This window comes from Dermacentor albipictus, chromosome 8 (genome assembly GCF_038994185.2).
Source record: "Dermacentor albipictus isolate Rhodes 1998 colony chromosome 8, USDA_Dalb.pri_finalv2, whole genome shotgun sequence".
Lineage (NCBI taxonomy): Eukaryota > Metazoa > Arthropoda > Arachnida > Ixodida > Ixodidae > Dermacentor > Dermacentor albipictus.
Window position 1 is genome coordinate 114,974,204 of NC_091828.1, and position 22,518 is coordinate 114,996,721.

At 46.6% G+C, this 22,518-nt stretch overlaps 1 protein-coding gene across 9 annotated transcripts in view; it reads left to right on the forward strand.

Moving 5' to 3' along the window:
- The first annotated feature begins 2,350 nt into the window (after positions 1 to 2,350).
- The window catches only part of LOC135920128 (protein tweety-like), a 39,391-nt gene continuing 19,223 nt past the window's right edge, over positions 2,351 to 22,518 (forward strand). For 4 of the 9 annotated variants that reach the window (XM_065454211.1, XM_065454212.1, XM_065454216.1 and 1 more), the window contains exons 1-8: positions 2,352 to 2,743; positions 7,484 to 7,631; positions 10,988 to 11,148; positions 16,448 to 16,559; positions 18,024 to 18,262; positions 19,326 to 19,421; positions 20,613 to 20,685; positions 21,717 to 21,786. In XM_065454211.1, coding sequence (XP_065310283.1) covers positions 7,506 to 7,631; positions 10,988 to 11,148; positions 16,448 to 16,559; positions 18,024 to 18,262; positions 19,326 to 19,421; positions 20,613 to 20,685; positions 21,717 to 21,786 — 877 coding nt within the window. In that variant the 5' untranslated portion in view covers positions 2,352 to 2,743; positions 7,484 to 7,505. Of the gene's footprint in view, positions 2,744 to 7,483; positions 7,632 to 10,987; positions 11,149 to 16,447; positions 16,560 to 18,023; positions 18,263 to 19,325; positions 19,422 to 20,612; positions 20,686 to 21,716; positions 21,787 to 22,518 lie in introns of all 9 variants that reach the window. The other 5 variants (XM_065454215.1, XM_065454213.1, XM_065454214.1 and 2 more) reach the window with 2 other exon arrangements.

The following is a 22,518-nucleotide window of genomic DNA, read 5'->3' on the forward strand; positions in this document are numbered from 1 at the left end:
AGGTTTTCTGTTAAGCAGTTGCTAAAGCTCATATGCCTGGCTCTGCTCTTCAATAAAAGATTCATCTAAAGAAAGAGATGGTTCCCTGAGGGGTCGAGGTGTGAACTTCATTTCCTGCCCCGCCTCTTGTCACCTTTGTTAGTAAAATGATAATGAAACGTTTAAAAAATACCAAAAGTTACCGTTGTCAGGTAAGTTTTACTGGACTTGCCAAGCATGGTACCAGCTTCATATGTGGTGCGCTGGCCACGAACATGGCGCAGTTTAGCTAGCATACGTGAGGATCACAGGTAAAGTGGTGCCGGTTATGTACAAAAGTGCCTTAACGTAGCGTTACCATTAATACCGTTGCCGCAACTGCGCATGCACAGGGCTTACTGCTCGTGCGCAGTTGTGGGTAATGGTGGCGCCATGCTAAAATACGGGAGCGGTTATTTGTGCGTACGTTACGTAAGTATTGAAGAGCCCGCCCTGTTTGTTGTGGCTCAGCATGCACTTCTCAACATGCACTTCTGCAGAAAGCAATTTACGTTTGCAAAATAATATCGGCAAGTGGAGGCCTCGGGAGCCGTGGCGACTGAATTTCTTCTCGGGGGCGGCCATGTGACTGGTGTCCCACTCCCTGGCTACACCACAACTCGGGAGAGCAGCTGATATGATAAGCCAGGTGGCTGTGGGTTCAGTTTAACTATACTGTACCTAGCAGTACGTGTCTGTGTATCATATGCAGACTTCTAAGCTGCCATGCTGTGTTTTTCTAGTCTACATGCCTCTATGATGTAGATATAACACCTCGGTGAGAATGACTGCCCGTGCAGGCGATATGGCATGGCAACAGGAGAGTTGTTCGCATATTCGTGAGCTTCGGCAACTTGTTTTAAGTTGGGCAACACTGTTTTTCTTTTCAACTTCACATGAACTATGTGTCTGCATCCTGAAATGAGAGGCGTGGTGTCGATTTTAAATGGAAAAAGGAAAAAACTGAAGGAGTCTGGCGAGTTCTTCGATCTCCTGCTGTTTGCACGGGCAGTAGCATTCACCTGCAGCAGCACTGCTGACTATCTTCGCAGCAACAACCGTCACCTTGTGTCTGCGGGGACAAGAAGCTACGACTCGTAGATATTTTGGAGGTGACCTCAAACATTTCCCCTGGGTGCACTGTGTACTTTGTGCATATGTGGCCAGGGTGGCGTCTTCGCGGGTCATAGGAGGGACTCTGGGTGGACCTACCGTGGACATTCGGTTATATTATTCAATTTAGCCTTGCTTATTAACAATTCAGTGTTGATGCAAAGTTCACAGTGGCCGCCCTCTGCTTTAATGAGCCCCCTTCCTCCGCGCGACTACGACCGACAAGGACATCAAATAGCAGCACACTAAATCAGTTTATATCGGTAAATCCATTCGGCGGGAAAAGGTTGATTGCTAATGGAGGAGAACAAAGGAAAAAAAAGCTTTCTTGATTGTCGTGCCAAAACCTAAATGCAGATGTCTGTTTGTTACGAAATCCCAAGCATTTTTTTTTTGTTTCTCGTATTGAGCTGTTTCGGTGCAACAAAATTCCTCGAGACTTGTTGGGTCGAGTTTTTTTATCGGGTAAGCAATTGACGAGACCAGCTGGCCAAACTCCAAGATGTCGCGGCGCGCTGACACTTCAAGGTGGCTTTGCCACCCGTATTTCGTATTCGCTTTTTCTCTGGTCCATCGAGATCAACTAATAAAAGAGAAACTGAGAAGCATGGCAGCATTTAATATTTCCGTGGCAGCATATAGAGTGCCATTAGCGAAGTTGAAACTAGCGACGATGCAACACGGGATTTGTGCAATTATTAACGAGCATACGTTTTCTTTACTCTCTTGGAGTGTTTTCCTGAACCTGTGTGATCTTAACCTCCTTTATGGTTGAGGGGGTTCTTTAGGGTTAATGTTCTCGTGTGAACAGCGCGTATCATGCGTAAAGCTTGTAGAACGCCGATATATTTTTTATTCATTTATTTTAGCATTATCGAGGTACTCTTTAGTTCAGTCCCTCCACAGCAAACCCTGTGTACCAGAACAGAGATTCAAAATGCAAATCGGTCGCACGAGTTTCGAAAATAGCGCCCGTTCTCTCACGAACGCAAGTTGTCGTTGCTCTCGCATAAGGTTACATTCACCCGTATAGAGAGATGATCTGCGTGATACGTAAAGGGAGGGTAACCAGCGCTCGGAAATCGCTTTGTCCGTAACGAAAGTTTCGCCCTGGCGGCGGGTAACAGAACTGTTTCCTTCCTTCTTTCCGCAGTTCTTCGCCGAAGCCTTTGCCTGTACCTTTGCGATGCGTTCCCCCCCTCCCAACTTTTCTGAGACCTCCTCACGCAACACCCTCTCCGACAAAGTGGGTGCGCTTGGGGCGGTCCCTGCCTGCTCGCTGGCCAGCAGCGGCGGCCGCTGCTGACTGTGTGTGTGTTTCTCCTTGGCTTGTGGTGGGTGGTTATCGCGACCAGCGCGGGACTATGTGAAGAATCACCGGATAACCAATTTCCTGCTGCGCGCGGCTTCTCTGCGTGTTCCCTTTCGTGGTGCGCGCCGTGGCCGCCCTTTTTCGACGAGACCAACCAACGCTCCCGGGGGCGCCCAGGGAGAAGAAACTCCGCGGCTATGATGCGCGACGGCTAGCTACCGTTGTCGCGGTGATATAAAAAAAAGAGAAACTAGCGCTCACACACTCCGCCTCGCGTCACAGCCATCGATTCTCCGAGCGGTGAGTCTCTCCGGAACAGCCGTCGTACGCGGCTCCCTCTTCTTCCAGTACCGCACTCTTTTCCATTCCTCTGCTTCCTCTCACATTAAAGCTTTCTTTATTTCGCTCGGACATGCCCCAAAATGTCTGCGTACAGCCTTCCATTTTGACGCGCGGACGCTTGATTCGGGAGCCTGTGCGGAGCGCGCTCCGGGTTTGCGCGATGTTGCATTCGCCGAGTGCCCGCCGCCTGCTAGTATAAAAAGCCTGCCCTCGGCGGTTACAAACACCGCGATGGCTAGCCGCGCAAATTGTCCTCAGCTGGACAACGCGGAGAAGAAGAAAAAAAAAGTCGTTTGCGTCGGGCCAGGGCGGGCCAATGGAGTTCACAAGCAACGCGGGTCGATACGTAGTCGTGGTCCCCCGAGCAAGAACGCGCGTCCTCGCGCTCCAAAGCACGCACGGCTACCGTGCTACGTCGGATCCACGATCCGTAGCCGTGTAAACTTTTTTTCTATTCCGGCTTGCGAAAGGGTCGAGCCGGCACGTTCGCATCGCATGCAAGTTTGATATCGTTCCGCGACTGTTTCGATACTTTATGCAAGATCGCCTCCCACGCGCTTTTCGGGGCATCTGCGCGCGTTGCTCTAGTTCATGTCGTTGCACTTAACCGCGTCGCCGAACTTAATCTCTTTTCCTTTGTCCCCGTGGGGCGCTCTCGGTAATCGTGCCGTCGGGTTCTCGTCTATATATCACGTTCTCTTCCCCCAGCTCCTCCCTGTGTGGCTCGCAGTTTCCGATTCCCATGTATTGATTTCCTGGGGTTGCGAGCGCGGTTTTCGTTTCCACAATGGAGAACGCGGTTAAGGTGTGGTGCGTGCGTCTAGGCGGTTTCCTGTTGCAAACCCGAGAGCGACGTCGTAAACCCGCCATGCTGGTTAAAAGAAAAAAACGGGGAGCCAAAAGTATATCCTTTCTACTCGCGCGGTTTGAAAGGGTTGAGACTAATCATGCGCGATTTTGGACATGTTGCGCTTGATTACGGGTGCCACATAGTGATTTTATTTTCCTCGGGCGTCTGTGCATGTTAATGCGTTCGCTTTCTGTAGATTCTCGTAACTCTGTCCGCTTAAAATAAAATAATAATACAAAAACTATGCCCGCTTGCGTAATATGCATGCATTATACGCTATACTCCAAGGTCAAGGTGCTTTCACACTGAGATCACGTACGCATGCCGATCGACGCTGCCCTTCAATCGACTGCTCTAGACGACGCTGGTAACGGCTATCTGCACAGAAGCTCGCCTACCCATCTCGCAGCTGTCCTTGACTGTGATAATCAAGTGCGCAACGCGGTCGTCTTCCGCGCTTCCGTACGCTCTCGTAGCATTTTTTCCCTCCTGGTTTCACCACCGCTCATTAACTTTGCGTTCGTCCTGTAGCCTGTGCCAAGTTCCTCCTGCGTTTTTCAATCGACTCGCAGCAGCCTAGAGCTGTCGTAACACGCACATTCTTGCAGTCTCGTCTATCAAGCAGGGGCATGCGCCGTTCACGTGCGACACACTCGAAGGCCAAGTCACGTACGTCACTTGTCCTAAACGGCTTTTTGTGCGTTTGTTCCTCGTAAAGGGTCGAGCTCCTCAAGGACTTGACAGCGCGGATATGAAAGGGTCTTGCCCGCGGTATTCTGGCCCCCGCTCGTATCTCAAGCTTGCAGCCCAGCCGGCGCGGCTCTCATCGAAAACGAATTCGGCATACGTTATAATTTTTTCTGCGCATTCTTCCTTTCGCGTGCACCGGCGTATACATCCACGTCCGTCATCTTTCTGAAGCAGACGACTTCTGCATCTCGCCATATAGGTAAACGTATAGTGCAGTCACACGTACGCGCTAATAATTAAACGAACGCGTCGCGTGTTAATTTATGCACGCGCGTGCTAGTTCTTCACGCTAACCGACATCACCGCCATCCATCCACCCGAGGGCGCATTGCACGGCGGAAATTCTTGTCACGTGTTTCATGCACGTTGCACGTCTCGGGCGACGAGCGCCCGGAGAAAGTGACGCATACGCCGCCGTATATTTAGTAGCCGAACACGTTTTAAATGTGTTCTCGGCGGGGAGTGCCGAAGGAGGTGGGGAAAAAAATAAAAGTGCACTGTAGGTGGGGCGCCCCACACGCGAAGCTGTCGAGCGAAATTTACCGAGAGCACACGCAGATAGCAAAATGAGCCGTAAAGAGGTCAGGAGCACGCAGAGGAATCGTTCTTGAAAACTCATTGCATGGGAGACCATGTGCACATTCATTTAAAAACGTTTGCTGTCTTAGCTGTCATGAATTTGTATTTCGTGTGATAGTTACTTCACTAAAATTGAGAATTCATGTTACTAATTCATGCAGGGCTCATAGCACAAAAAGCGCCTGCCTACTTTCTGACCTATCCACTCATAATAATAATAATAATAATAATAAAAGAATAGGAAGTTGGATTCTGATTTTATGTACAACGAGCCTCCTGCGGTAAGGGTTTATGTGCAACTCTGTTGTGCTGAGTGCGTGTAGAGACGCTGACTATTCATGGTCTTAACGTACATGCTCATAGTTTCTTATTGCACTGTGTCCTTAATTATGAGGACGGGAACAGGTGACAAATGGATGGGGTTGTACCCGCAAGAAGAAACTATGAAAAGCCATCAACTAGCCACCCGCCGTGGTTGCTCAGTGGCTATGGTGTTAGGCTGCTGAGCACGAGGTCGCGGGATCGAATCCCGGCCCCGGCGACCGTATTTCGATGGGGGCGAAATGCGAAAACACCTGTGTACTTAGATTTAGGTGCACGTTAAAGAACCCCAGGTGGTCGAAATTTCCGGAGCCCTCCACTACGGCGTGCCTCATAATCAGAAAGTGGTTTTGGCACGTAAAACCCCATAATTTAGGCATCAACTAGCCCAATACATTGTTCTTTTGAACTTAAGGTGCTATATCCTGGACATTGTCAAATTTCAGCATATTTTTGAATTCACTATATCTTATCAGTTGCGATTGGCTCACAGCTACCGCTGCTACAGCCTCTGATTGGCTCAAAACGCCACCATTACGGAATTTCGCAATATGCTAAATTTGACAGTTACCCGTAGTATCACCCTTATGGCACATTTAGCCATCTTTTTTTTTTCAAGCGCTATTTTTGTTTTATAGAAGGTCATTTATCAAGACAATAAGGATGCTCCTACAGTGTTAACAAATGCAGAACAATGCTACTAAAGTAATTTGTCTTCATAATACAGCTTCATTGTCTTTTTACACAACCATCAGAGCACTTTGAAAGCACTCTCAAAAGACCACCTGGACGTGCCATAAGTGATTCAGCTGCTGTTTATGTCACTCTTGGTACTAGTATTTCGAACAAGGAATATTCTCGGGTACATATATCGCACAGGAAATAGCGTGGCTAACCACATAAAGGTAAATATCTGGCGTAGTTTTCATGGTTTGCAATGAAAGCTTCTTCAAACCACTCAATGTGTTGTTCAGGAACGCAGGAACATCAGTATGATGTACGGTTTCAGGCTGAAAATGTACCCAAAGCGACAATCTCAAATACCTTAACTGTTTCCATGATCCATAACACAACATTACCTAATCGACACTGCCACCCAGTTACTGTATTAGAAGTTCTAGTATGTTTGTTAATGACGTGACAGAAGCCAGTACATGTAGGGACACATTAAGCCCCCCTACCTTCAGGTATTAAAGATTCCTAAGTTCCTGCCGAGTCTGATGAAATGAACCCTGTCATGGTAGAGGGTGTAATAGAGAGCTTTATCTTGTCTGTAAACGTAAAGTCTGTGGAATACCGGGTTTCTGGAGTCATTTACGTGAGCAGGCATGTTTGTGGCTCAGGCTTTAACCAGAAGGGACGCAGAGCAATATTATTACATTGACCTTGCATATTCGCTTTAACTTCTGTTGTAACTCGCCTGTAGTTACATAATCATTAATGTTCAGTCCCTTCTTAAATTTTATTCTACGAGAACACCTGCATAACACAAAAGTTGTTCAAACACATTGTAGTTGAACAAAGCTTCCAAAGATGTTGCTACCAGCTTTACAGCTCCAGTTAGCTGGTAGTCCGTAAACAATAAGAACTTTGTGGACTAGTTAAAACTCAAATTTCAGACAGGAAGGTAGCGTCGTGGATTAGATAGCAAATGGACTAGCCGATATCATATTTGAAGTTAACGGGAAGAACTGAAGTTGGGCACGCCGTCTAATGTACAAAGCAGATAACCAGTGGTCTATTACAGAAACAGAATCAGTGCCGAAGTAAGAAAAGCGGTCAAGGATGTCAGAGAACTAGGCGGTGTGATGAAATTAGGACATTTCTAGGCATAGGATGGAGCCAGATAAGGCAAGGTAGAGTGAATTGAAGATCTCTGGGAAAGTTCTTTGTCCGGAATCGGACATAAGTTAGGATGATGATGCTTGTAGCTTCATGCCAGACGTGAAATCAGGAGCTCGCTGCACAATCTGCAAACTCCCAAAATTTTTTGCAAGAAATAAAAGAAAAAAATGCAAGTTATTTGTTATATGGCTGTTTTAAAAGCGGTTATGTTAAACTAAATGGGGGGTTTAGTTCCAGTGACAAGAGTTCTGTGTTTTGTAGCTCCAAATTTTGTGCTTCTCCAATCTGCGATTTAAAAGCAGGAGCTTCGGTCTCACTGTTGCTTGTTTTTGTCGCGATGCTTGTGCTTGCAGACGGTGACGCCTTGTCCCCACAATGGCATTGCACGAGGGCTACCAGGTGTCGATGGTGGCCGACTGCTTCCATGTTGTGCCGCACGTCGATATAGGTTTTTCCCCCGTCAATTCCACTTTCGACCCAACCAGCAACGTCTACCTTGAGGTGCGTTTTCTCCTTCCCATTGTAGACACCACGTATTCTTCTTGGCTCTGCCACCTTTAAGTATGCTGTATCATTGCAAATACGTGAAAAGTTTATGGTCTGTAGGGTTTTCAAAAAAAGCTGCAATTTTCACATCTCGGCACCCAACCCGGTACTTGGATTTCTAGTAGGATTTGCGAATGAAATAGTGTTGTGTGGTTTAACTGGGTACAGTCACAAGCTACTTGGAAATTTGTAATTTGCTCATATGCAGAGTTCTGCAAACTTTCGATGCTGATTGTACAGCCGACAGCAATAGCTTACGGACCACATGATCCTCTGCCAAACTGCGGCTCCGTGACACCTGCTGTTGAAAGCAATGTTAAGCCGGAAATTAGCCATCTTGTTTTTCTTCAGTGTGTTGATTTTCATTTCGTTTCATTTCCCAAACACTAGCACGCATATGCGCTATGGGGGATTGGCCAAGAAGCAGGTGGTTTTCCGTATGGTTTGAATTAAAGCAAAACTAGATTTGAACAGTGGAGCATGGGACTAAATAACTGTAATTTAGAAGTGCAATGAAAATATTATTAAGAATTTGATAAAATGAAAATATTATATATAGATATGCAATCTATCAATCAAATATTATTATGATAGAAGTGCAATGAAAATATTATTAAGAATTTTGATAAAATAAGTTAACATGACAAAATGAAATAATAGAAATAATTGATGATTTTAGAAATTCAGCAAGGTAATCTTTTTGTCTCTCTAATAAAATTGTAAACTGCAAGGAAAGCATGTCTGTGGCTGGATCCCAGTGAAGTCACCCCAAACCAAAAGAAAGAATTTTCTTTGGCTGCGTGACGCTCTTCTACTTTCTCATTCTCATGGAAAGTGTGCAGCCCAGTGGTATGGAATGATATCCGGCCATCAGCAGGCGGCCTGATACTGCTGACATCAGCAGTATCAGTTGAAATGATACCATCAGTTTAAATGATACTGCTTTTGAGACAGAAGCATCCCACCATGGCTATTGTAGAGTATGTTGCATGAGCAAAAAAAGACTAGCATTGCACCAAGAAAAAAAAAATTATCCGGAAGCGAACAACTTAGAGACACATTTCTAGCCTAGCGCTGTCTTGAACGGCTGCAGACGCTACAGAAATGTTGTGGAGAGATTGTTTGGCATGCGCTTGCGCGGTCTGTAAGCTTTTGTGGTTGACTTTACATAGAGTGCAAACAGACAAGGATAGAGGTGAATATGAGACTGGATGAAATAGCAGCACTACATCTCATCTCATTCTTGAGTCTGTCCTTGAAATCAGTCAACAATATGAAATCTAATTGCCCCTGTTTCGTGGAGTAATATGCGTTTTGAGTGTAGAAACGGTGCCTTAGATGTGGCAAGGTGGTGTTGCAACATCTCTGCGTTAAGCAGGAGAACAAAGCATACTGCTGTCTGGTGGCTGAAAAGAAAATTGTGGTGCGTCTGACCTGTTAATGTGGTTGTCATGAGAACCAAGCATATCTCCACGAGCTCTGTGCCGTCCATCAAGTCTCCCCCGTGTGCTTTGATATCGCCTGCTTTATTTTATGCCCGGCAGCTGAAATCTAAAACGGTCATCTTTTTTTCAGAAATTTATTTTCAGTGTGTGCTGGTTACCTAACTTGCAGGAAGCAAATGTTATGAAGAAAAATGCAGTGAAAGTTTATTTTGGAGTGGTCTTAGTGGCCACCTACCATATATTTAATCACACGAAGGTATCACAGATTGTGATAATTTGTGACCATTTACTATCAAGTTCTGTAATAATGTGCTGGGAAGTCCGAGTATGCACATATTTTTCTTAACTGTTGTGCCTGGATGAATTATGCAAGGACAACTTGCACAGTAACAAAACAGCACATACAAGCACAATCTGAGTATCTAATCATTCCTGAGTATGGACCATGTTATTCTCTGCCTTCTAAGAGCTTGGCAAGTTGATGTTGGAACGTATTGTTAGTAAGTGGTGCCTTTATGTTGGCACTTATCTTAACGAAGAAGAAGACAGTCTTGGGTACAGGCTATTGTGCAAGTGTTTGGTTGGCCACCTTAACTGTACCTTTTGCATAGTCTGTAAATACATTGCGTATATACTTCCTTAATCCCCATTACAACATAAATAATCTGCAGTGTGTAGACTGGAATTTTCAGTGCTTTTCGGGGCCAGCCCTATTTTGGTGGGAACTGTGCGAACTGCCGAAAAGAAAGAACAACCACGATAACGCTCAGCCCACTCTTATCTTTTGTTTGCCGTCAGTGTTTGCTCATCATAGCTTTATTGTCAACTGTGTCCCATCATTCAGTTGGCAGCCCAGCATGGAGTTGAGGTTAAGTGCACTTGCTCTAAACGGCTATGCAGGAGTAACAGATTCTGGTCTACAGAAAGGTTCCATAGTGTTGTTGAGTACACCTCTAGTTGGTGGAGGATTCTTGACAAAGAATGGACAGAAATGTTCAAAACAGCTCCAAGTTTTAGAGCAAGAATCGTTTTTCTATTCTGTGTTATGATGGCCAGATATAGTGCAAGGAAAAGTATCGTTTTCTTTTGGGATTCCTCTAAAGATGTTTAGATATGCTGTTACCCAGCCTTGGTTATCTTTTAGTTGATAACTGGCCTGTCGGGCAGTGAACATAGTTTTATCCCACTTAAGTGCTTAAATATCATCATTGTGTCATGGAAATATTTAGGTAGAGGCGCAAGGCTATAGCTAGTACTCGAAAGATTTTTTTTTCTTCGTATTTCTTTATGCTGACAGTTTTAGTGCTGGCACATTCACAATTTACTACAAACTTGTAGGGTTGAAATTATTTGACGTGAAATTAATGTGGCTAGGCTTTACTGAAAAAAACAAAATAAAAAACTGACCTCGTTTAAAAGGTGTATATAGGATGTGTGGCAGGCCCTTCAGCCTTTTCATGCTACTTATAATTTCTGATGCATACACTAGCTTGTGCAACAAAGAACTAGGACCTTTAGAAACAAGTGTTGCTGTGATGGGATGATGTAAACTGTGTGGTGATACACTATGACTGAATGGTGTTCTGTTGTGCTTCTCTTTGTCTTATTTTATCACTGTTATTAGAGTAGTTGAATGCTAACTGGCTTTACTTTAATACAGTTGTCACACAGTGCATTTTTGATCGCGACCGAGCCCAATTGGGATCGAATTTCTCAACAGCAATTGGCTTCCTTCTGTGGCTTTCACAAAGCAGCCAATCGCAATAGAGGAATTCGATCCCAATCCTGATTGAAAATGTATTGTGTGAAACCTGATGAACCATCGTGTGGCTCTCACTTATGACTCCCCCTATGCACACATTGCAGAGCCTGGGCATCCTGATTGCGGTGCCAGGCTTCTGGTTGATCCTCACCCTTCTGGCATTCCTCATCTTCTTCCTCTGCCGATGCTGCGACTCGGGTCTCAAGAAAAAACGACGCCTCACACCGCTCAAGTGGATCTTGGCATTTTTTGCACTCCTCTGCTGGTCAGTCTTGGAACGTCATTTCTTTGTCTTCTTCTTTCATTTTTGTATGGGAAGCTGAGCATTCCAAGTGTGGTCTTGCAGGGCCCACTACTGGGTGAGACAACGCTCTTAGAGCTTGAGAATAAGCATGACGTGTGTAAATGAAGCTAGTTGCTAAAACAGTCGGTTGCTAAAGCAGCCAGGTGCTAAAGCAGCCAGGTGCTAAAGCAGCCAGGTGCTAAAGCAGCCAGGTGCTAAAACCGCCAGGTGCTAAAACGGCAAGTTGCTAAAACGTCCAGATGCCAAAATTTATCCTTACTCACAGCGCAAACGAAAAGACGACTGTCTTTTTGTTTGTGCTGTAGGTAAAGGCACAATTGTACCTGCTTGCCCAACCAGCTATGGTTCTTCAGGTGCTAAATTATAATGTTGCTGAAGACATCCAGTTGCTAAACTGCTGTCGCCCACAGCTCAGTGGCTGTGGTGTTCTGCTGCTCAGCATCAGCTGGGCCATGGGTTAAATTCCCAGCATCTGTGGCTGCACTTCGACAAGGGGAAGGTATTGCAAGGACACTTGTGCACCGTAGTTTTGTAGCATACTAAAGAACCCCAGTTAGTCGAAATTAATCTAGGGCTTCCCGCTACAGGGTCTCTTGGAGCCTGCGAGTTTCTTTTGGTGTTAAATTCTGTGATTATTTTTCTTTTTCATTAGTGCTAATCCATAAAGTGAATGCACCACATGTTGCACATATGTCAAAGCATGTCACTTCAAATACTCTGTAAATGTTTGTGGCAAATGTTTATGGACCCCTTTCTTAATGTCATGATTAACAAAAGAATCCTGAAATTCTTCGCAATTTCTTTTCCTTTATCTTTTTTTTTTTCAGTTTATGGTTGGTGCGTAGCTGTGATAGGAGGATGTGGGCCCAGGCCTCAAGCACACAGGGATGGCACAATGAACACAGAGAGGCTTTAATGACACGGGGACGGGACTAGTATAACGTACACGATAACACACACACAGTTCCTTTCATAAATGTCTGTCGCGTAAGTATCGTTGCGCTCAGAGTCAATGTAGGAAGGCGTCCGATAGTGCGTCGGTCTCACACACTCACGGCACGAGGAGGCGCAGAGATGAATCTCGAGCGGCGAGTGGCGCAGGTGTTGGAGGCCGGGGCGGGTGCCCGGCACACGACGAGCCACTCGCGCGACAGCAGGGTCGGGACGTCGGCCCGCCACAGGGTAGACCGTTCGGAAGGCTTAGCTGCACCGGAACATGCCGGTGTCGGATGCTCGCCCAGCAGTGGAGCAGGCCGGTTGAAGACCAAGGACAGCCCTGCCTGTTCTGCCAGCACACCCAGGAACACCGGCCTTGGGTAGATGACTGCTCGGCTCGTTCGGAAGGCCAGCCCAGGCAGCTCAGGCAGATCGCATGGCTGCCGTCTCCGCCCAGACACCGGCTCTTCTCTCTTCTTCGTCCGTCGCCGCCGCACAGCAGTCACGCGCATTCGGCCGCGACATTCAAATAGTCCAAACTCCTATCACATTTCCCCCCAAGTTCAAGAAGTCGAGGAGGGTAGCACTACGGAGTATCACAAGTGACACAGTTCAAATTATTACTCTCATGAGAGATTAGTCCGTGTCCGTAGCTATTCTACTTAGATAGTCTGCACCAACGTTATCACATCCACGAATATACTCCACATGAAAGTCATAATCCATGAGGAGTAAACTCCAACGTAGCACGCGACTGTTCACGTGCTTCGCCGAATTGAGGTATCGCAGTGGTTGGTGGTCGGACTGCAGGATGAACGGTTTACCATAAAGGTACACATGAAATTTCTGTACAGCCCACACTATGGCCAGGCACTCCCTCTCAATTGTGGAGTAGGCAGCTTCACGTGGCAAAAGCTTCCGGCTAGCGTAGGACACGGGATGCAAACGGCCGTCGTGTTCTTGCAAAAGAACTGCTCCGAGACTTCTCGACTTCAGTTTTGAGTCGCTGATCCATAGTCAGTTGGCTGGAAATGGCGATGTCCTTTGATGTCTGCGTTCCGACGAGTGATGGGTAAAGCGGTGTTGTCTCTCCAAGCTCTAGACCTGTCTCGTCATCTGTACTCAGTGGGGCGCGTCCGACTAAATGGCGCGGCACCTTTCGTTGACAGACGTCGCACGATTTAACAAACCGTTTCGTCTCCGACTGGACCCTTGGCCAGTAAAATTCAGCAACAATTCGATCCACCGTTCTCGTCGTCACACCCCGGTGACCGGCGAGGATCCCTTCATGAGCCAACTTCATCACCATCTCCCTGAGGTCTTTTGGCACCACTAGCTGATCTAGTACTTTTCCACCTGGCACTGTATGCTTCCTGTATAAAATGCCATCCTTTAAGTAATATTCGCTTACGCGGCCATCCGCGGTCATCCTCTTGCCGACCTTTTCGAAACATCTCCTCAGAGACCCATCGTCCCTCTGTAAAGCTTTTAATTTCTCTTGCTCTATTCCAACGACTGCGGGTTGCGGGACAGGCAGTGTAGGCAGGGACCGTATCTTCCTTTCTTTTGTCACAGCAACGAGCTCGGTACCAGATTCGTAGTCTTCTTTATGTCTCGAGGATCCGGCTGCGTTTTTAGCTGCTGTGGTCAACGTTTGGCCCTCTACGTCTGGTAGCTCTGCTTGAGCGGTGGATGACATCCTGTTGGCTGGGTAACTCATGTTGTCGCTGTTATGTTTCAGCGGAGACCATGAATTGGTCGGGTCATCAGGTGCACGGGCACCTTCAATGTTTCCCAGTACCACATCATACAGGGGATCTTGCATACATTTAACTCGTGCGACGCCAGTAAAGAACGGACTGTCTAAGTATACTATGGCTTCCGGTAAGTAGTGGATTGTACGGTCTAGCAAGAGCACTGGACTTTTTGTTCCTGTCATTTTGTCCTCAGGTACCAAAGAGAGTCGCACGACCACGGTATTGCAGCCAGTGTCTCGTAAGACAGACACCGGTTGTGATTCGAGAAAGCCTTTTCTCACTGGCAGATTTCCACTGTCACATCTGGGACCTTGTCGCATTAACGTCATGTTGACTATTGGGACCGTTTCGCCACCTTGAAGCACTACGTATCCGCCACTCTCTTCTGTCGGCTTTTCGGCTTGCGATGGAGCCAGAATACACGAAGCTTGTCCTTGATTTTTCCTTCTTGAGGTTTCACCGCCTTGTCCCTTTCTGCCGGACCATCCGCGACCTGTAGAGTCCTCTTTAGTCCGGGACTAGCACTCCGAAGCTCGATGTCCCGCTTTATCACAGAGGAAGCACCGATTAGTTGCACGTGGCATAGCTGTTGGAGGTTCATTCTTGCGAGCAGGGTCTAACACGACCTCCTTGGATAACTTTTCTCTACCTAGATTGGTTAAGTTTTGTGCCTCTATAAACGAATCGGCATTCTTTGACAACATAGCGAGGGTCTTACAGTTCCTTTCTTTCAGGAACACTCGCAGTGACGCAGAACATCTTCTCAAAAACTGTTCAGCAATCATGGTGTCCCTGAGGGAGTCGAAGGTCCTCTCAATATGGGACATTTCAAGCCAGTGGTCAAAGTAGCCCGATATTCTACCTGCATATTGTAGGCCAGTCTCATTGTCTTCGGGCCTTGCGTTTCGAAACTTTTCTCGGTATCCCTCAGCAGTGCACCGAAAGCGCTGAAGGAGAGTAGCCTTCAGCTGGTCGTAGTCTAGGGCTGCATTAGAATCAAGCCGTCCTATGACCGTCAACGCTTCTCCTGTCAGGCAGAGGCTGAGGGAGAGCGCCCATTTCGCGCGGGGCCATTCCTGACTGGTTGCCACTCGCTCAAAACGTTGCAAGTAAGCGTCTAAATCATCCCGGGCTTCGTTAAAGGGCGGGATCAACTTATGAGGACTGAATAGCTCAGGAGCCGCCCTGATAACCGACTGTTCCGTAGTGCTGTCTCTCTGTGCGCTTTGTACGCCAGCAGTCTTTTCCTGGAGCTCGATCTTGAGCTTTAGCACTCGTTCTTCCGCTTCTAGTCGTAGACGCTCTTGTTCTGCCTGCGCTTCGGCCTCTAGCGCCTGCGCTTTCGCGTCTTCCCGACGTTAGGCGCGCTGGTCGCGTTCCCTCACGATTTCTGTATCAATCCAACGCTTTAACTCCGCTCCTGTCATTCCTAGCTCTTTCCCTATGCCGTACAACCTCTCGATCTCCATCGCTCCTCCTGTGCGTTTGAATATCCTGGCAGGCTCGCCAAAATTTGTGATAGGAGGATGTGGGCCCAGGCCTCAAGCACACAGGGATGGCACAATGAACACAGAGAGGCTTTAATGACACGGGGACGGGACTAGTATAACGTACACGATAACACACACACAGTTCCTTTCATAAATGTCTGTCGCGTAAGTATCGTCGCGCTCAGTCAATGTAGGAAGGCGTCCGATAGTGCGTCGGTCTCACACACTCACGGCACGAAGAGGCGCAGAGATGAATCTCGAGCGGCGAGTGGCGCAGGTGTTGGAGGCCGGGGCGGGTGCCCGGCACACGACGAGCCACTCGCGCGACAGCAGGGTCGGGACGTCGGCCCGCCACAGGGTAGACCGTTCGGAAGGCTTAGCTGCACCGGAACATGCCGGTGTCGGATGCTCGCCCAGCAGTGGAGCAGGCCGGTTGAAGACCAAGGACAGCCCTGCCTGTTCTGCCAGCACACCCAGGAACACCGGCCTTGGGTAGATGACTGCTCGGCTCGTTCGGAAGGCCAGCCCAGGCAGCTCAGGCAGATCGCATGGCTGCCGTCTCCGCCCAGACACCGGCTCTTCTCTCTTCTTCGTCCGTCGCCGCCGCACAGCAGTCACGCGCATTCGGCCGCGACATTCAAATAGTCCAAACTCCTATCACAGTAGCGTAGACTCGTTACTAGACTCTTTTTCAAGCATGGAGCTAGGAGAAAATAACTGAAGTTTAAGGGTAATGGTTCCATAGCATAGTACTTGCTTGTTGATGAATTGCCACTGTTGAGCATTGATGCTGTTAGCCTTGCATTGGTTGCCCTGCCATTTTAACACGGCAGTTTTTGGTCTAACTGCCAAATTCATGGCATCTGTCAATTATAAGCTGAGAACATTTAATTGCCCTCATAATCGTATAATCTTTTCTGATGAGTTGTGTGTCCCCTTATAGGCGTCTTTCCCAAAGCTTGCTTTACTGACGTACAAGCCCTTCCATGAGACATTTCTCTTGGCATTGGTAATTGTTGCGGTGTGAGGAATTGCCAACGAGCAGAGTCAAGTGAACCTCATTTCTTGTTGCTGCAGCGGTTCATTGGCGTTGGGACTGTTTGGAAACGACCAGGCTCACAGTGGTGTAGTGGCCGTGCAGAAATCAACCCAGTACATTGAAGACAACCTCAGCAATTTCGGCAACCAGGTCAGTGCCCGAAAGTTTTTCTCCAGTTTTTCACTTTCCTGTCAGCGCAGCATTCAGTGTCGACAGGTTGTGCTAGTTTGATGTCTGGTGGTGTTTGTATGATGCTAGTTTTGTCGTTAGAAGCTAGTTTGATGCCCGAGCTTGACTTCCTTTCGATCTGGTTGTTAGGTGAGAACACTGAAGATGGGGAGAAAATTTGTTGCCCTGATGTTTGGTTACTGTTTGTCATGGTGGATAGTTGATGTTATCGTGACAAGTTGCAGCAGGGCCGGTGATTGCAGTTTCTCATTCCCTCATGCACTTACTACAATAATGTGAAAGCTTTGTGTGTACAGTTAAACCTCGATATAATGAACTTCAATATAACGAAATTCTCAATATAACAAAGTATTTAAATTTCTATAACCTTTCGTTCATAGAACATTGTGCATTTAGGAACTCCGTATAACAAAGTGTGTTTATACACAATTTCAATATAACGAAATATCAGTGCCACCACAAAGAAATAATGAGACAATAAATGAAAACTTCCTCAGATGCAGGCGTTTAAATTATTAGTGGCTGCTTGCGGATGCACCTCTCAAATTGAGCTCCGCTTGATCAAGAGCGACCATTGAAGCGAGCGGCATCGTGTTTGGTATAAAGTCCAAGTGCGATAAGATCCTACCGTGCCCCGTTCACTGTATGTTTTGAGGGCGAGCAGAGAAGGATGACTGCTTAATGAGTGCAAGGGGCAAAGGGGAAGGGGAGGAGCAGACTTCTTTTTCTAGCGTGGCCGTAGCTTTGCATGGCTGTCAGCACAGTTTAGCGTATACACAGTCCGCGCATCCTGTTTTAGAGGTAATTTGCTGTGCGTGCAAAGAATGGGCGTGTCGAGATGGCGTGCGCTGCCTTCCTGCACATTTAATATTGGACGTTGTGTAATGTCAAGTTTCGGAGATGCATTGAAGGAAGAGGACGACGAAGCACTCGCTGCCAGAGCTTTTCATGATAGCGTTGTCCCACTGCAGGTGACACTATCAGCCGCAGAGGTGTAATAGGTGTGACAGTGTGCTTTGCTGCGCTTAATTCGTACTTCTGGTGTGAAGATATTGTTGACACAGCATGAAACCGTATCTTTCGTCGACGACTCCCAAGTTCAACAAAATGAAATTTTTTTCTCATTCTAGTTTGCTTTAACCATTTGCCCAATAATTTGTAGGACCTCGCGACTCCTTTCTGTAAAAAAAAAATCGATTGGCAACTGTACTCATTTGCATAAAAAGTCAAATTTCAATGCAACGAAATTTCAACATAACGAAGCAAATTGCCAATTTTGCAGATTTTGTTATGTAGAGGTTTAACTGTATATGGATTTAGCTTTCGTGCCATAATGCAACAAGGCACTGCAGTTAGGAAGGAAGCTGGATGTCTGCTGCCTGGATGTTGGGAGGTGACGGGTTGACGACCGTGACTTTGCCGCAGACGCAATACCTGGAGCGATCCCTTGGCCAGAACGCCAAGGACCAGCTGCAGGGGCTTACTGAGGCACTGGCTGGTCCCATGCCTGACCCTGTTGCCCGAAACTTGATTGATCGCGGGCTGGAGCTCATCAAAGGAAACCTGAGCGTTGGCGCTGGGCGCGCCCAGGAGCTCCACTCTCGCATTGGCCATCTGACTCTCAGCCCGCTGCCTAGAGCCCTACAGTTGATGGAGCTCTTCCGGTGAGTCCGTGCAAATCAGTATCTTCTACTTCGCTCCGTCATGATGGCAGGGTCAACTCGCATGTCTTAAAGAGGCACTAAAGGGAAATGTTTGGCCAAATTAGATTTGGATTACTCGTCCAGAAGTCTAATAGTGTTTTGTGTACCAATATGTGACATTCTTGTGTATAAAGTTGGCATCGAAGGTGCCGCTGCTGATGCTCAATTTGAATCCCCCGCATCGAAACGAACAGGTTGACGTAATAACCAGGTGGCCTCTCTCTCTGCTGCGCTATGTGATTCGGCCAGTGCTTATGTTGCATGAGTGGTTCCGTAGCCAGCAAGAGGTGGCGCCACTATGCCTTTCCATTTTTGTCATTTCCTTGCGTGCATTCGATGGGGGGCAAAATGCGAAAATGTCTATGTGACGTGCTTTGGGTGCACGTTTTAGCTTTAGGCATAATATAGGCTCTTATGTGCAAATGGATGTGCATGTCTGAGTTAGCGAAAGTGTTGTGACCTGGAAATGAGGCAACAGCACGAAAGCAGAGTGACCTGCACACTTAATGTGCACACACATCGCATAAGTGCGTTCATACAGCACTGCATGCCTGGATGGACCCAGATGCATATTATATCACTCATAGTTACTGAACATTGTTTTTGGGTGCTAGATGGGACATTTGAAAGGAAGAACACACCCACACAGACTTTGCCTTCGTATGTCCCACCTAGCGCCCAAAAACAACATTCAGTAAACTCCACCAAGGTGCCCAAGAGGTTCCATTAAGCTATACTCAAGTTAGTTTGCGTTATTAGTGTATTATGTTGTATTCCCAGACGGGCCAGAAGCCCACCCATTTGTGGTTCCGTCACGTTCATGCAAATATGTTGCCATCTTGCACTGTGTTCCACAGTGCTGAGAAAAAAAGTGCTGCACAGAACGATGTCAGCTAACGTGCACCAAGGTCTTGAGGTCTTGGTCTGCTTCTTGAATTGAGTGTGTTTGGATTGTGTACACTGGTTCGCCGGTGTTCTTACTTGCCATTGGCTCCACAATCCGTGACCCTCTCCCTCCCCCCAGGTGGCCTGCGACAATTGGCCTGCTGTGCGTGCTCATTCTGGTCTGCCTGCTGCTGCTCTGGGGTGTCATCCGGCACTCGCGATGCCTGCTCATTCTGTGAGTCACGTGAACCACTCCACCCTTCGTGTGCATCCTTGCGCACGCCTGGCTGCACTCAACTTCTCTTCGCATCAAGTGATAGATTCTGTACAAATAATTTTGTCGCATTGGAGTGGTAGAATTTAATATAGGGGCAAATTCGGGCTTTTTAATGTAGGGGCTTTTGTAGCTTTAGGTTTATTTGAATTTTAAAAAAGAAAAAAAAAGAACATGGTGGTCAAAATTTATCCCCATCTTTTCACTGTAGTTTTCGAGACCTTTTGGGACTTTAAATTCAATAGCTGAATGAATCAGTCAACTGAAGAGATATGCAAGGGTGATCGACGGACCTGCCAATACCAGAGATTTACTCTTGTGTAGCAACATGATCTTTTCCGATAACACGTCCAATTATCTTGTGTAGTAACGTGTGCCTAATGCGTCAGGATTTTTCTATAGCACATACAGCCTTTTGTAGTTCACTACAGGTCTCAAATGAAGGCTCAGGTCTTGGCAACTCGTTGAATGCCGTTGTATTGTGGGGACATGCTGCCTCGTAGCCTTACTGTAGTTTGTGCAAAACGCCCTCCATGGTAACCCAGTAGCTATGGCGATATCGCAGGTTTGATGCCAGCCATGGTGGGCACATTTCGATGGGGGTGAAGTGCAGAGACTCTTATGGGTACTTTGATTTAGGTGCACATTAAAGGGACCCCAGGAGGTCAAAATCAATCCTGTCTCCCCCACTATGGCCTGCCTCATAATCAGAGCGTGGTTTATGGCATATAAAATTCCAGAATTTCATTATTTTTGTTAGTTTATGCAAATCAGATAGCCAATCCGTCGAAAACAAACAGTGTAGGAGTGAGAGTGGGCAGCCCTCACAGCCTTGCTGTAGTTTGTCAGTCAATGAATCAACCAATCAACAGCTTTGTGGTAGTGGCAGGCTGCTTTTTGGACAGCTTGGCAGCAAGAAGCAAAAAGTAGGACCCCCGTGCAGCCTTGCTGTAGTTTGTGCAAATAATCAATCGGTCAACTAACAGCACTAGTGTGCCACTACCAGGCTTGCTTGGCAGCAAACAGTGAAGAAGTAAAGATGAATGGCACTGCCCTGTTCACATTCCCTTGTGGAGTTTCCATAGGATCAAAGTTGCAACAAGTGGAGGGCTAAGAGACCACGCAATTTCTCACCTCCATTCCTCCCGGCAGGTTTTCGGTCCTGGGTCTGCTTTCCGTGGTGCTGTGCTGGGTGCTGGTCTCCCTCTATCTTGGCATCTGTGTGGTGAGCTGAACAAAGCTGTCTCCCTTGAATGCCCTGCAGCTGCCATGTACGCATTTGTGATTGTGCAGCTTTTGCTGGAAGGCTCGCACTATATCACGTGCCATGACTTAGCCCCTGTAAACAGTAATGTTGATTGTAGAATTGGTGTAAAGCAGTCTTTCTTCAAAGGGAGCCATGGCTACAACCCACAGCTTTCAATTTAGCGGCACCAAATTTTTGTGATAACAGTGGAATGCAACTGTAACGCACATGAAATTATGTGCAAAGCGTGTAAAGATCATAAGGCACATGTTCTTTGATCTTTGGCATGTTGATTATGCATGTTGCATGATCAACATGTAACATGTTGCAATGGCATGTTGCATGTCGGCATCTTGATCAGGTCGGTGATAGGTGGCATTTAGAATCAGTTCTGAGTATTGTGTCACAAGAGTAGTGCGTTTTGAACAACACACATCATGTATGTAATGATAATAATAATAAAAAAAAGATTCTGTCTTATCCTCAAAATGCCCAACATATCTTTTTGATACGCTTATTTTAAAACTCAAATTTTGAGAGTAGGAAACAACACAAGACCCACAGTAGTGTTTTCAACACACTGACGCAACGTTTCATTGGTGGATAGCTCGGCAAACCAATTAGTACTGAATTATTGCTTTACTATTTAACGTTTTACTCAAATAAAATTTAATTGTAAGTTCTTTTATGTATGTGAATGAATGTACTCTTCATTGTCAGAAATAAGCGCGAACAAGTTGTTTTAATTTCATTTGGAGTAGAATGGTATTGGGGATTTGGGGATTTTATGGTCTGTGTTTTCAGAAATAGTTTGCTGAAGTAATCATCTGGTTCAAGTAAATGTGTAGCGCTGTACTTGTTGTGCAAGTGACGACCTCAAGTGTAGCAGTTGGATTACAGCTATGTGACATGTGCACGTGTTTTTTTGCTTTTTGTGCATGCATTGGTCGTTGTCCGATTGCTCCATTGGGCGCTGTTCAGAAATGTTGTTTGTTTGTCTCTGTGTCTAGGCTGGCTCAGACTTTTGCCTGGACCCTGAACCATTCCTTCAGAAGCAGTCCAGTGGAATGGTGGACAATGGTAGGCATCGCACTGCAGTTCCCCGTTACTGCAGAGATGTTCGTACGACTGAATCTCTAGCACATCTTTTCACATAACCTTGACCAAGGTATTTAATGTGAACCTTAAATATAAATTTACAAGTAAACAATTTCTTAGTGGATTTGTCCATGCTTGTCCTCTGCTTTCGTTCAGAAAGAAAGGCGGGCCCGAGAGGAGCTTAACAAGATCTTCAGAGGTTGGCGAAGCCAAGCGCTTTTCTGCTTGATTTGCTTGATTTGCTGATTTGGGTGAGAGATGATGAAGCAAAAAAAAAAGAAGGGTGCGACAGGTGTGAGAAGGCGCATTTTTCAGGAGAGCACTGCTTTCTGCTGTCTCAGCAATATCTTCTGCATGAATAAAGGGGCCTGCTGTTTTGTGTGGAAAAGAGCATGGTTCGATATCTGTGATGCTGACGTCAGTACGAAGTTACAGGTTATACGCTTGGTTACATATCCAAGATTTGATTACTGCTTCCTATCTTTTATAGCTGCCTGACTATTGCATTTGGAAGAACTCCCCCAGTCAGTTTCTCCTAAATTTCGGAACCTCCTGTGTAAGCGTAGATTGCTAAGCGTACATAACCACACCATGATAGTTAAAATAAGCCTAACAGTGCTTTGTGTGAGGTGTACAAACATCTGCAGTGTACAAGCCACACATTTCACGTGCAACGAGATCTGCTGGCCAGTTCTTTGAAATTGCGTACTTGCA